At 37.7% G+C, this 14533-nt stretch overlaps 2 protein-coding genes across 5 annotated transcripts in view; both read left to right on the forward strand.

Annotated features, from left to right (window-relative positions):
• The window catches only part of LOC129431233 (B-cell receptor CD22-like), a 201965-nt gene that overhangs the window by 59410 nt on the left and 128022 nt on the right, over window positions 1–14533 (forward strand). The gene's annotated exons all lie outside the window — the stretch shown is intronic.
• Window positions 1171–13253, forward strand: LOC141369273 (Fc receptor-like protein 5). 3 transcript variants are annotated; one of them, XM_073874939.1, is made up of 6 exons: window positions 1171–1473; window positions 3368–3409; window positions 10780–11046; window positions 11472–11744; window positions 12039–12305; window positions 12728–13251. In XM_073874939.1, exons 1-6 carry the CDS (start codon window positions 1452–1454, stop codon window positions 13015–13017), a joined length of 1161 nt encoding a protein of 386 aa, XP_073731040.1. In that variant the 5' UTR covers window positions 1171–1451; the 3' UTR covers window positions 13018–13251. The 3 variants fall into 3 exon arrangements, with proteins under 3 accessions (XP_073731040.1, XP_073731038.1, XP_073731039.1); XM_073874937.1 differs by lacking the exon at window positions 1171–1473 and adding an exon at window positions 3096–3234 and having other exon boundaries at window positions 12728–13253; XM_073874938.1 differs by lacking the exon at window positions 1171–1473 and adding an exon at window positions 3096–3234 and having other exon boundaries at window positions 12731–13252.

Genomic DNA, 14533 nt, shown 5'->3' on the forward strand with positions numbered 1-14533 from the left:
ACTGGGAGACTGGTCAGTGTTGTGGGAAAGCTAGAAGGAGTCAAGTACAGACTACAGAAACATCTTCAGAGTGGGACGAACTTCCATGACAACAGCCCTAAGCAAACAGCCAAGACAACACAAGAGTAGCTTAAGGCTACATTTACACGTACATGGTTATTTTGAAAAACGTAGACATTTACCTTTGTTTGTGCCCTTTGTTTACTCGTAAACGTAGATTTGCCCTCTGAAACCGATTCTTTCTAAAAACTCTGGCCAAAGTGGATATTTTAAAAACCTTCGTTTGCACGCTTGCATGTAAACTGAGACAAACGGATGTTTACGTGGCCAACATCACAGTATGCGCCAGAGCTCACAACTACATCAAAAGTGCAACCAATGTTTACATGTGACTGCTACTCTGAACGCTTCCATTATCACATTTATGTTTGTGCAAACTCGTTCCATGTGTTTGTATTTGCAAATACAGCTGCTCCATTATGTCGAGGAGCAGAGACGAGTGCTCGGAAGTCAGCAATTTTTACGCGTGTTCGACTTGCAAGAACCGACAGGCAGATGATGTCAACGTACTTCGAATCACACTCGGGGTACTTTGACATCATCGAACACCTACTGCAACAACTCCTCCCTCCAACATGAAGAACCAGTTCGCGTCACCACCAGCACTGCCGGTGATTGGCTTACGTGGGCTTGAGCTTCTCTTGACGGCATATATGCATGGGTACGTGTAAATGAACACTTTTCTGAAAACTGACATGGGTGCACGATATTATTTTTGAAACCGGAGAGGTTGAAATATCCATTAATGAAAATAGCCACCCACATGTAAACGTAGCCTAAGAACAACTCAGCGAATGTCCTAGTCAAAAAGATTACATTTACAGGCATTTCTGCTTTAACTTTGTCTTTATGTGGTACTGTGTGTATTAATAAGGAAAACAAAATAAATTAACTTTTAAAGAGCCACACAGATCCAAAATCGAAACTAACCTTTATTGCAGTGTGTCATGTAGCTGTCCATCAATGTAAACAACGTGTAAAGTAGTTGAACCAAAAAGTGCACGATTAATAAAGTTATTGGCTTCTAAAGCAAGGAGTCGAATCTGAATCGCTGAAACGAGTCGTTATAGGGAGGGAGTCTTCTTCCTGATATTTGCCACGTCACACGAACGCATCCACGTCACACTAGATACTAATCTCCGCCTACAGCCTTGCCCGGGAGAAACGAAAACTATGACCCGCTCACAGCTAGCTAGTGTGTGAGTATAAACATCAGCTCACGCTGTGTTTTCAGCTTGTGTTGTTTTCACTACCAAAGGAGACTTTTTCAAGGAGGGATATACTAAACGTGTCTTGCTGTGAAGAATCAGTGCTTAAAATTTATTTTTAACGGAGGGATTTAGACGTTTGGCAATGAAAGATGGTTCAGTACCCACTTTATTTGGAACAACATGCGTCTCCTAACCACAACCTGTAAGTATGATTATAGCTACATACTTGCTTAAATGAGTGTAAAATGTCTATAGTCGTTTTCATTGCTTGGATTAATGATGAATGATATCGTTGTTTAAACTCTAACTTATATACTTTCAGAGTCACTGTAGCAAGCGGTTTTGCAATGACCCGGTTAGTTTACATAAATGCTTAAATGAGTGTAAAATTGTTAGTTTCGATCGTCGTTTGTATTGCTTGGATTAATGATGAATGGTGTCTTTGTTTAAACTGTTAATTTACTGTCAGAGAGTCACGTTAGCAAACGGCTAGCACATGCTCACTTACGGTTTTGTTATGACCCGGTTAGTTTACATAAATGCTTAAATGAGTGTAAAATTGTTTGTTTCGATCGTCGTTAGTATTGCTTGGATTAATGATGAATGATGTCTTTGTTTAAACTGTTAATTTACTGTCAGAGAGTCACGTTAGCAAACGGCTAACGCATGCTCCCTTACGGTTTTGTTATGACCCGGTTAGTTTACATAAATGCTTAAATGAGTGTAAAATTTTAATTTCAATCGTCGTTTTTATTGCTTGGATTAATGATGAATGATGTACTGATGTTGACAATGTCTTCTCAGTAAATCATGTTAGCACGAGGTCAATACATGTTGCACTATTGTTGGTCTGTGCCACTGATCTGTGGTCTGTGAGACTGATCTGTGATCTGTGCAAAGACACTCTGTCAGTTTACAAAATCAGAGCAGAGTAGGCTACTGAAAGGTGGGGTTTAGGCAGACTGAGTCCTTGAACGGCTTCACACGAATCGTTTGGGGATCTCTGAGAAATGGGGTAAATTTATATTTTGAGAAAATTACAGTGTTTTTTGACCTTGCATGCGTTTAAAGCTGTTGTCCGGGAATTATAAAGAGTGATAGGATGCTTAAAATTGTCATCTTACTGGCTCTTTAACTTTATAAATGTTACTCTCTGAATGCACTGTATGTGTACAGCATTAATAAATCATGTTCAATCACTATTTCATAAAGAAACAGAGAATACGTAAATGAGAAGAGCTTTATGGTGTACTCGGCTGTAATAAAATCTAGTCTGAATGCAAATATGATGCGATGACGCACACAATTTGCTAATCAGCGCATTGCATAATGTAGCCACGTTTAGTGATTTTTTAAGCAGGATTTAGATATGTTACAGATACAGACAGTGTTTAATCCGTGAAAATAGTCTTTTGCTAGTTGTTTCTGTTATGTGTTGGTTTAGCTCTTGAAGTCTGTTTGTCTAATCAAGATATTTGAACTCATCTGATCCAATATAAAAAACAACCTCAAAAAATAGATGAACATCCAAAATATTTTAAATATTTCCCATACTCTGACCACAATAAGAGGTTCTTGTTAAATTTATCAGCAGCCCAGGTGACAACCTCCATTAATTCCTCATATCCGTCTGTGATTTGTTTATCTTCGTGCATGCTAACAATGTCAAACCCCTTGCAGCTAGAACATTCCATATACTGTTGTATCTGTATTTGCACTTGTGATGTCATCAATCGCAGCCTATAAGACAGACTAGCAGTGGCATTCTTACCCATTTCATGACAAAGCATTGAGTTCTATTTAAAAAAAAAGATTTAATTTCCTGTGAGGTTTACGGTTTTAAATGGTAATGACAGGAAGTCATTTTAGTTTTGCAGCGCCTTGATTCACTGACAGAGACCAGCTTTGCTTTACTCTTGACTGCGGCTGCAAATGGAAATGTTTAAAATACTGTTTTTGACAGGTAGGACACAATATTTGGTAGGAAATTGTGTTTGTCTAGAAAAAAAATCAAATTTTTGATGGTGAAATGTACATTTAATATATTGTAGATATTCTGACACATTACATTTCTGAATGTTTCTTTTAATTTACAGTGGCAGTCATTGCACCAGTAACATCTCAAAATGCGGCTGATGGTAAGAAATTCTTACACTGTAAAAAGTTTTTGTCAAATTAACAGAAACTTACTGGCAACAATTATCAAGTAGTTGATGCATTTCATACAACAGTAAAATAATTAATGTAGAAACAATGACAGTAGATAGTAAGCATACTGCAAAATGAAGTACAGTATTAGTACTGTTATTTATAAGATTCAATGTACAGTATTATACTGTTATACTGGGAATGTTACTGTTATTTTTTACAGTGCCACTGTACAGTCTCCAATATATATTACTGTATTTTTACAATTAAATAAAACTGTTATTTTATCGGTTAATGTTAAATATAAAGACAACAATTATATCTTTAAAAACAGAACATTTATTGTGCAGTTTTAATTGTATATTTGTAACAATAATATTAACAAGAAAAAATGATCAAATTTTATACAAAAAGTTACATAAAAATTAAAATGAACAAAATCAGTCAGCAATCAATGTATCAAATAGTTGCCCTACAGGGCCGGATTATCCATAGACGGGATTGGGTGCACCAAGGACTCCAGACTGCGACCAAAATGTTTTTTTACAAGTACTTGCGCATGTGAGGGAACCCGTGACAAAAATACCAAGTGCGCAATGGGGTTTTAAACACTAATTTGCATCACGCGTCAATTGTTTAATGTCACCATGCGCCCCATTGAATCTACCAATGAGTCTACGCAGCCAACAAAAAACAAAGTCAACTCTCTCACTCTGACCCGCAAGAAGATGAGTCTGTGCAGGTTTAACATAAGACATTGCATAGATGAGAGATAAAGAGAGCTGGAGAACTTTTAGCCCACATCAGAGGCATTGCTCGCCATAAAGCTCTACTGGGGCACAGGCCCCCTCATCTTTTGCTGACTTTTTTTGAAAGCATGCTGTGTGCAAGAAATTGCACTTCTATACAATGTCCTTTGCTTAACCCACTATTCTATGTTTATAAGAATAATCTTCATCATACCTAACACTATTAACATGTTGGAGGCATAAATGGCATAAAATGTTTGGAAATAATGACAGCAGAGAAATATTTTCTACATTATACAATGATAGCATACAATAATATTTTTACAATTTTTAAGAAACCAGTAATTTTATGACTGCTATACTAAAATAATCACAGTCACTGCTAACTGTTTCACTGTAAAAAAAAATGTGCCGTTAAAAAACAGTAAGTAATTGGCAGCACGGTTGCCAGCAAGATAGTGTTATTTAACAGGGTCTTGCTGTTGTGCAAAAAGATCAAACAACTGTTAATTTCAGCAACAGCAAGACCCTGTTAAATTTCTTGCTGGCAACCGTGCTGCCAGTTACTTACTGTTACTTACTGTTTTTTATTTAATTTACAGTAAAATACTGTCAAAAGCATGTACAGTTAATGTTTACTTGACTTCTCAAGTGGTATAATTTATATACAGTACAAATAAGCTGTAGTAGTCAGCTGAGTAATGGACAGCTAATAAAAAGGCTACAATTGAGTTTTACCTTCAGATTTATGTATTATCTCTTACTATCTTGCTAAATGTGGTCCTTAAAACATTACATTTTCACCAGAAAAAAATATACTTTGTCCTTTAAAAATATTTTTTATTGCACTTTTCACAGACTTATTGCAAAAGCCTAAAAGTATAACGCATTTTAGGCAGAAAAAAAATTCAGCCATCTCAATACAACCTAATCACAAAGTGCAGGTAGTGTCAATGCAAATACAAACAAAACTCTCAAAATGAGTAGCTGTCTGCAAATCAAGCAAATTGCTGAATAAACATATATTTATCTCAGAAAACAACTGAGTGAGTACAAATTATTAAGAGTGAAAAAAATATAGAAATGTAAGTACTCAAAAAAACCTGGAACAATTGTGCAAACAACACAAACGGCATGTGTACTGCATATGGTGTTTGTATATGGTGTGTAGTGTGTGTTTAAGTGACGTATACTTATATAAAGTCCCATTTAAAGTCCATTAGCTTCTTCAGTAAACTGGCAACGCGGGTATTGACTGACAGCTTTTTCTAAGGGACCTTCTCTGTGCGCTTTGACTGGAATTGTCCTCCCTTGCTGCCCTTTTCTGGATTTATCCTAATGAACATCCTGAAAAACAAGTGTGTACATTGAGAATTAGTATAGGTGAAAATCATTACTCACTGACACATTAAAATAGTCAAGTCTGTTCTTCTTTCAACAACACTGCCCTTTTATGTTAGGTGAATGTTGCATTTATGTGTGTGCGCGTGCATGCATGCCTGTGTGTGCGTGTATGCCTGTGTGTATATGTCTGTGGGTGCCTTTGTGTGTGTGTGCATATGCCTGTGGGTGCCTGTATGTGTGTGCATATGCCTGTGGGTGCCTGTGTGTGTGTGCATATGCCTGTGTGTATGTGTGTGCGTGTGTGTCTATGTCTTGAAACTTGAAGTAACAATGTACCCTGTCTGGGAAACTGCCCCAATATCTATAGTAAATCCTTAAACTTAACTGAATGTATGTATCTAGTCATCTAACCTCTGAAAGAATTCCAATGTGCATGCAGCTTCAGCTTGATACGCCACATTGAAGTTATAGTACGTAGAAAAGACAACTGCAAGCCCAGGCAGAAAACTTGGCTGGATACCGTCACAAATGATGTGCCCCTGAAGACTAATAATCCATATTATTTTTCTACTGCCAAATAGCAAAGGAGTGCAAGGGAAACTAAACTCTCAAGTTAACACCACCTCAGAGACCAACTCATTTATTAAAAAAAAGCATTTGAGTGTGTTACCATGGATTGGTCTGGACAGAAAATGAAGTCAACGTGTGTCTATGCTAGGGCTTCTCAATTATGAGCAAAAATAATAATCAGCATTATTTTAGTAAAAATCATAATCACAAATCTACATACTCTGTAATCAAACAGTTCTATACATACCAAGGAGTATAAGTCGGGGAGTTGCAGGTAGTTCAAGTGTCCTTTCAACATCAGCTGCAGTGGAAGTTGCCTAAAATACAGTTACCATTAATGACTTATATCCATTTCATTCTTTAATTAGGACCATGATTTGTATGATAGGATGAAACCACAATAGAAAATAAACAAAATAGGAACCTACACTTGCAAAATGGATCAGCCCTTCCTGGGTCTCAGAGAAGTGATCCATCAGAAGTTGAATGATGCAGAAGGACAGTTCAAGTTCTGGGCGCAGTGAAAGAACTGCCCTGGCATATGCACTGGTTGGTTTGTTGCTAAAGAACTCCAAAATAGCTCTACCACACTCCTCCATGGAAAGCTGTAGTGCACGCAGAACTTTTATATCCGTATGAATCTCAAAATGAGCATAAAGGCCTTTTTGAGTGAAAAGGTATGGCCACTGCTCTTTTAAATCTGAGATTGCTGGTGCTAGTAATATATTTATTTGGTGCCGCTGGAGGCAGAAGGTTGTTTCCATGAGTTGGTTAACTTCTGCTCTTTCACCCCCATTTATTCCTTCTTGACAGTATATCTCCTCCAGCCGCTGACTATTCTGCTCTACTGTTTCAATTGTCTCCTCTGGGGGAAGGTCAGGATGAAATCTGATACAGCCGTATGTATCAGTGGGCCCTCTTTTTAGTCCATCACCAGATGAACGATGTTGACGAAAGCTGCTGGTGCGGTTCAGATTTTCAATTTGATTTTTAAGTTGAATTAACAGTGAGGTATAACCATTTCCTAGTAGCTGACCACTGTCACGGACATCAGCAAAACTCTGAGGATACTGGCGGATGATGTTTTGGCAGATAGTGATACACTGTGAGCGTGTTTGGTTAAGCTCGTACTTTCACATCTCATCTACCAAAATTCTAACCATCTGTCTCTGAGCTGCCGGTGAAGGTCTTTTGCCATTAGCTATGGCTAAATGAATGTCCTCGGGAATGGCAGTCCATGGAATCTCAAATGTTTCTGGCCATGTTTTTTTGATCTGAGAGGATGAAGCAGAGTCTTTAGAGCTGCTAGATTCTTGAATACTTGATGGACTAGATGAAGAAAAGACTAAAGGAGTGCTGACTTCTGGTATGGGGGAAGGAATGATTTGTAAATCCAAAGTGACCAGCTCTGTCTCTGTAGTATAAAAGGCAGAGGTAAAACAACATACATTATGTGATTTAGAGCTGCACGAAAAATTGCATGCAATTATCATGCACATTTCGTCAGTAAAGCCGGTTTCTTAATTAATAGTAAATCCCAATCATCTGCTTTCAGATGGAGCAGCATTTACTACACAGAATCGCAGTGGACTTTCAAGCTAGGCAATATTGCGGACTGTAATAAATGGGATATTGCTTTCCAGTGCACTGCGGCTCTGTGGAGTAAATGACGCTCCATCTGAAAGTAGGTGATGGGGATTTACTACTAATCATGGATCAGACTTTACTGACCAGATGTGTGTGACAATTTTACGCGATTTAGCATGCATCCCTAATGTGATTTTGCAACTTTTGCAACTTTTTGCTTACAGTAATAAAAAAACAAACGTGTCACCTAAATGGCCTATACAGTAAATTAAACATTAAGTGATTGGAATTATTTTCAACTTGTAGCTGACATGGTAAACCGAGCATAATGTAACTATTTACAATTACCAGCATCCATCACTACAATAACAGCAGGTAAATAGTGCTGGGAATAATCAAATGAACTCATAGAATACAGCGCAAGTTAGAAATAAGTGTCCAGTACTGCAAAAGTTGCTTGAAAAAGGCCAGTCAGAGCTATGGTTCACAAAATAACTAAATATTTCAAAAATAATTCCTTAAACTTAACCTTTTTTTAAATGCTTCCAGAAGCTTCCGTAGTTGAATGGCTGGCAGCAGGTCAGAAATATCTTCTTGAGTAACATTTCCGGTCGTATGTTGACTCTAGTCCAGAGGTCAACAGCTTATTTATCTTATTTCCTTGTTCATAACAACAAACATATTTTTTATATTTGGTTCCTTTCAAGTTCTTCATGAACAACCAAAGTATTTTCAGGACCAAAATCATAATTTGCAGCTGATTCCCTGAAGCCATCATTGTAGTCAACTGAAAAAAAACTCAGCAGCCTTTTCTACTTCTATTGTTGGTGGAAAGAGATTGCCAGCACTAAGATATGCTTGAAGAAGCTGATGTCTCTCTGCAAGGCTTGAGCACACATTTAACACGTTATGTTGAAATATGTGTGCTTACTTTCGAACCGCAAAATCCACAAACGAATAAGCGCGCCAAACCGAATGATGAGCTCTGGATAATGACTCATGTAATGATGCTTAGGTTTAAGAGAATAACTGGGAAAGGCCTGTTTTCTGGAATACAAATATTCCTCAATAAGGACTCTCAAGTACTCTATCTGGTCAGTAGAAATCAATACTACAATTTCTCTTCATTGTAACACCAGTTGCCAAATCTCATCGTCAGCGGGAGATGTAATCTTCTCTCCAATCAACACTGGTAACAGTCAAAGTAGGCACCAGTTCTGCACAGCATGGCCACTCAGTCTATCACTTCCTACTTTCACGTCACAATGTTTGTCATTTGCATCATTACCTAAATATTTGAACTGATCGATTGCTCGATTCAATTCCATGTAAGTGAACTGTTTATCAACAGTAACAAGATGGTTGATGCACAATGCAAGATCAGAGGCAACAACACCTTCGAACAAATCATGCCCAAGACAAGGAGGCAACCCAGGCTGACATACATGAAACATAGAAAGGCTGTTGAATAGAGAGTCAAATTTCATACCCCCACTATGAACAGAATGTTCGTCTATGTTTTGAACATGCTTTTTGTATGACTCCGGTGTCCAAATGTTGGCTTTGGACAGAGGATCAGCTTGAAACACATCTTTGTTCATTTCATAGCATCGACAGAAGAACTTACTGCCACTAAAATTTTCAAGAAAACCCCCATTCTGTGTAAGCCCAGGTTGTCTCCTGCAATGTCTCGCAAGATTCCTTTGCAAACCTGTCCATCAGGTTGCACTATGCCATTGGTCTCAAGGTCTTGAAGGTCTTATGATCTGGTAATACAAGTGACTCTGTGTTCAACTGCTGATCCAATATTATTTAAAATCGCCATAAAACGGAAGTTGATGTATATCCGAGTGAAACGACTTCTGAAATGAAATAAGGTAGGGCTGGATTTGAATTTGTCTATTGAAATCTGATTGGATCGTTTGAAGTTGGATCGTGTTGCTAATTGCTGATTGCTGCAATCTTCTCCCGGACCCCGCCCACCTGCCATTCCATATGACCGGAAGTAAAGAGAGATTGTTTTGAGGATGGGAGAAGATTTGCATTTTTGATTAAAGATCATCAGGGCACATTAATTTTTTTTAAATAATGAAGCTCACAGATAAGTCATTTGTAAAAAAATACCACAATATTCTAAAACAAATGACAGTTTTTCATGGTGACTTTAAAAAACAAAAACGCAAGATTTGTTTTCCTAAATTTTATTTAGTTTGTTTTGCAGGTCCACATAGTTGTAGTTTAATCTTAGTCTTTGTTTTGGAAACCTTTGTTTTCATTTTATTTCAGTTAACGAAAATGTTTATCACTAATAGTTTCAGTTTTTTGTTAGTTTTCGTTTCCCATATATTATACAAATATTTTGCATAAATAATAATTAGTGTAAGAAACAAAGAAATGTGTTAACTATAAAAGTTATTATCAATAAATACAGAATTTAATTCCATAATAGACAAAATAGTCAATAATTAAGTCGAGACCTTAAATTAACCAATTTACACAAAACCATTTACGCAACCAAAAACGTAATGTAAAAGTAAGTTTTTTGATGGCGAAACAATTTATATAAATACAATAGTTAGTTGTACAATTTGAGAAGTGTTATAGAGACTTGAAAAAAAAAAAAAAACTTGAACACAAGAAAGTGATGAAGTGAGTGAAGACAAACACAACAACACAAGACAATCTCTTATAACGGCGCTCTCTGTAATTTTTGTGGTTACAGAATTTATGTTTGCATATACGTATTAATATTCACCCAGCAGATATCAATGAAGAAATACGTGCTAGATTAGCAGAACATACGCCATAGTCTATGGCTTATCGTTCCTGTCTGTTGATAGGCTACGGCGTACAATCCACACAAGCTTTCGGCTTGACTACATTATCAAGCAGCTAATAAGGTGTTGCTAATGTTACACAAACCATGTTACCATGTAGAGTACAACTCAGGTACATTTAACATCATCGTCTGAATTATGTATATGAATCATTTTACGATGTCTGATTCTGAGGTTGTGGATGGAAGCATTCGCTACATCCAAAATCGTGTACTGTGACAAAATGTACTGAGGTAGCCTGACTGTTGTGGTTTTTCCTTATGTCCTTGGCAGATGTTCCTATTCCAAAGCTGACCGCAAATCCAACCTGGACCGAGTTTTTCCCAAATGAACATATCACCATGCAGTGTGGATTCGGAAGCAGTTCTGACGGCTGGTCCTTTGAATGGACCAAAAATGGCAAACCAATCAACACAAACCCTACTTTAACAATCACAGCAAAGAGTTCATCTGACTCTGGACAATATGCATGTAAAGGAAAACTTAATGGCAGATCGGTTATTACCCAACAGAGTAATGTGTTTCAACTAAACGTAAAAGGTAAGATCAGTCATACAAACAATTTCAAACCATTCCTATATTTCCATTTGCCATTGTGTCACATTAAATTCAGTTAACTGAGTGGGTCTGGTAATAAGTAAAGTTGGTGTGACTGAATGAAGGTGGGGACAAATTTGCAATCATCATGGATCTGGTACATGAAATGGGAGTAGAGTTAATTCAAGCTATTTTGAAGCATTAAGTTTTTTTCACAGAAAATATCGTTTAGATGTGTCATTTTGAGAATACAATTATTGACCACTTTGTTTAAAACAAAGTAGCATATACATAAATGTAAATGTAAATTTGCTTTTGACGTTGTAATTTTTTGTAAAAGACACAAATAATAAATACACAATTGTGCAGAAACATCTAATAAACTTATTTTGCCTGACTGTTGTTATTTTCCCTTATGTCCTCGGCAGATGTTCCTATTCCAAAGCTGACCGCGGATTCAACCTGGACAGAGTTTTTCCCAAACGAACAAATCACCATGCAGTGTGGATTCGGAAGCAGTTCTGACGGCTGGTCCTTTGAATGGACCAAAAATGGCACACAAATTAACACAAACCCAACCCCAACTCTAACCATCACAGCAACGAATTCATCTGACTCTGGACAATATGCATGTAAAGGAAAACTTAATGGCAGATCTGTTGTTACCCAACAGAGTGATGTATTTCAACTAAACGTAAGAGGTAAGTTCAGCCATAAATAATTCAAAAAAAATTCTATATTTCCACTTGCCATTGTGTTACATTTACTACAGTTGACTGAGTGGGTCTAGTGAGTAAAGCTGGTGTGACTGAATCAAGGTGGGACAAATTTGCATTAAACAAAGGGGCCATATGCATAAATGTGAATCTGAAACGCATTTGCTTTTGACTTTGTACCTTTTCGTAAAAGACGCAGTAAATAATAAACAAAACACAATTGTGCAGTAACATCTAATAAACTTATTTGTTTGTTGTTTTTCCTTATGTCCTCTGCAGAGATTCCTATTCCAAAGCTGACTGCAGATCCAACCTGGAAAGAGTTTTACCCAAACGAACAAATCACCATGCAGTGTGAATTTGGAAGAGGTTCTAAAGGCTGGTCCGTTGAATGGACCAAAAATGGCAAACAAATGAACACAAACCCTACTCTAACCTTTACAGCAAAGAGTTCATCTGACTCTGGACAATATGCATGTAAAGGAAAACTTAATGGCAGATCAGTTTTTACCCAACAGAGTAATGTATTTCAACTAAACGTGAGAGGTAAGATCAGTAATTCCAAACAATTCTTATATTTGCACTTGCCATTGTGTCACATTTACTGCAGCTGACTGAGTGGGTCTGGTGAGTAAAGCTGGTGTGACTGAATAAAGGTGGGACAAATTTGCAATCGTCATGTTTCTGTGTAAATGAAATGGGTTAAGAGTTAAATTTAAGCTATTTTGAAGCATAAAGGTTTTTCACAGGTGTCATTTTGAGAATACAATTATTGACCTCAGGAGGATTTTAAAACAAAAGGGGGCATATGCATAAATGTTAATCTGAAATGCATTTGCTTTTGACTTTGTAACTTTTCTTAAAAGAAGCAGCAAATAATAAACAATACACAATTGTCCAGAAACATCTAAAGAATTTTAATAAACATATTTTAGGCTGACTGTTGTTTTTTTTCCTTATGTCCTCAGCAGAGACTCCAATCCCAAAGCTGACCATGAATCCAGCCTGGAAAGAGTTTTTCCCAAATGAGCAAATCATCATGCAGTGTGGATTTGGAAGCAGTTCTGACGGCTGGTCCTTTGAATGGACCAGAAATGGTGAACTAATTACAATAAACCCTACTTTAACCATCACAGCAAAGAGTTCATCTGACTCTGGACAATATGCATGTAAAGGAAAACTTAATGGCAGATCAGTTACTACCAAACAGAGTAATGTATTTCAACTAAACGTGAAAGGTAAGTTTAGTCATAAATAATTCCAAACCATTCCTATATTTCCACTTGCCATTGTGTCACATTTACTACAGTTGACTGAGTGAGTCTACTGCAGAAGTCTCTAACCACCGGGTCGTGGACAAGTTGCCACCGGGTCGCAAGAACGTCATGAAAAAAATCTGTAAATCTGTAAGCTACGTAATAGCTTAATCAGGCATTCAAATAACATTGATCATTTCCATTCTCTATCTCTACCAGCACATCAATGATCACATTGCTGTCATTAGAGTTTGAGCATAGTACTTTAAAAACAGCAGGCTACCTCGCAAATTATATAAATACGTGAAGACGTTCAACTCTGTGATATTGTAACTGAAAAGTCAATTCAGGCTTCTGTAACACACCTTCAACATTATCCAGGGATTGTAGCACCATGATCAACAGAAAATATATTGTCTGGTACACTTTTAACATCGGTTTGAAAGGAAACTAAACAGTCCTGTGTCAATTATCATTAAGGTAAACAGGAGTCTCTGTGCCTCCGCGCCCAGCCGCAATTCTTCTGGCATCTCTCCTCCTCATCTCCTCCTTTTTTTTCCCTTCTATTGTGTTATTTAAACTTGGGGCTCGAGTCCGACCTAAGGAATGTAGGGGACCCCTGGCCATTGGGGGACCCCTTGTCTAGTGAGTAAAGCTGGTGTGACCAGTGTTGGGAATGTTACTTTAAAAAAGTAATTAGTTATAGTTACTCATTACTTCTCACAAATAGTAACTGTCAGGAGCAGAAGACAGAAGAACCCAATTGCAGACGGTGTTGGGGTAAACAGAAAACACTTTAATAAATTCACAAAAAATAAAGCCCACGTGGGGGCAAAATAACACTGAACAAGACACTTCACTAATGGACAAATTACACTAGACAAAAGACTTCACACTAACTGGACTTGACTAATTTAAACACTAGATTGACAAGACTAGAACTGACATGAATAGTACAAAATGAATCAGCACAGGACCATGGACACAAAGGGTTCCCTTTCAGTCGGTCACTACGACGTCACGTCGTGACCGACGAATTGGGAACCGCTTCGCGGGTGACCTATCTACTTCGAGAACTATCAAAAAATGCCAATGAACTTGGCATGCAGGTATTTGCATAATGCCGGCGCCGCCCCGCCAGGTGCGTATATAAGGCGCAGGTGCATAATACCAAATCAGCTTTATTGCTTCGAAGCCGGCAGACATCTGCTCTCGAGAAGCTTTCTAAACTGATCTTCGTAGATCCTGTTCTGTGAAGGGAAGAAAATAAGATCTCAGCTTGCTAAGTTGGTTGGGCAAAGACACCTCAGCGGAGGCTCGCAGTGTTTTTTCCACCCTTTCTCTCTCTCTCTCTGTCTCTTTAATTTAGGACTTGAGTTCGAGTGAGTGCGTTTGCCTCTCCCTGTGTGTTTCACCAGCTCGCACAAAAGAGTGATTTCCCTGAAAGAGCAGCACGTTTGAGCTTTGTGTCTTTTTAAAGACAGCCACTCATTCGTGTCACGGTCGGGGTCGTCTTTT

This window comes from Misgurnus anguillicaudatus, chromosome 13 (assembly GCF_027580225.2).
Source record: "Misgurnus anguillicaudatus chromosome 13, ASM2758022v2, whole genome shotgun sequence".
Classification (NCBI taxonomy): Eukaryota; Metazoa; Chordata; class Actinopteri; order Cypriniformes; family Cobitidae; genus Misgurnus; species Misgurnus anguillicaudatus.

Excerpts from the sequence above, each read along its gene's own strand:
- LOC141369273 (XM_073874937.1), top strand. The coding sequence starts at position 3,204 with ATGGAAATGTTTAAAATACTGTTTTTGACAG. Across the intron at positions 3,410-10,779 it reads ATCTCAAAATGCGGCTGATG|ATGTTCCTATTCCAAAGCTG; the intron begins GTAAGAAATTCT and ends TGTCCTTGGCAG. Across the intron at positions 12,306-12,727 it reads ATTTCAACTAAACGTGAGAG|CAGAGACTCCAATCCCAAAG; the intron begins GTAAGATCAGTA and ends TTATGTCCTCAG.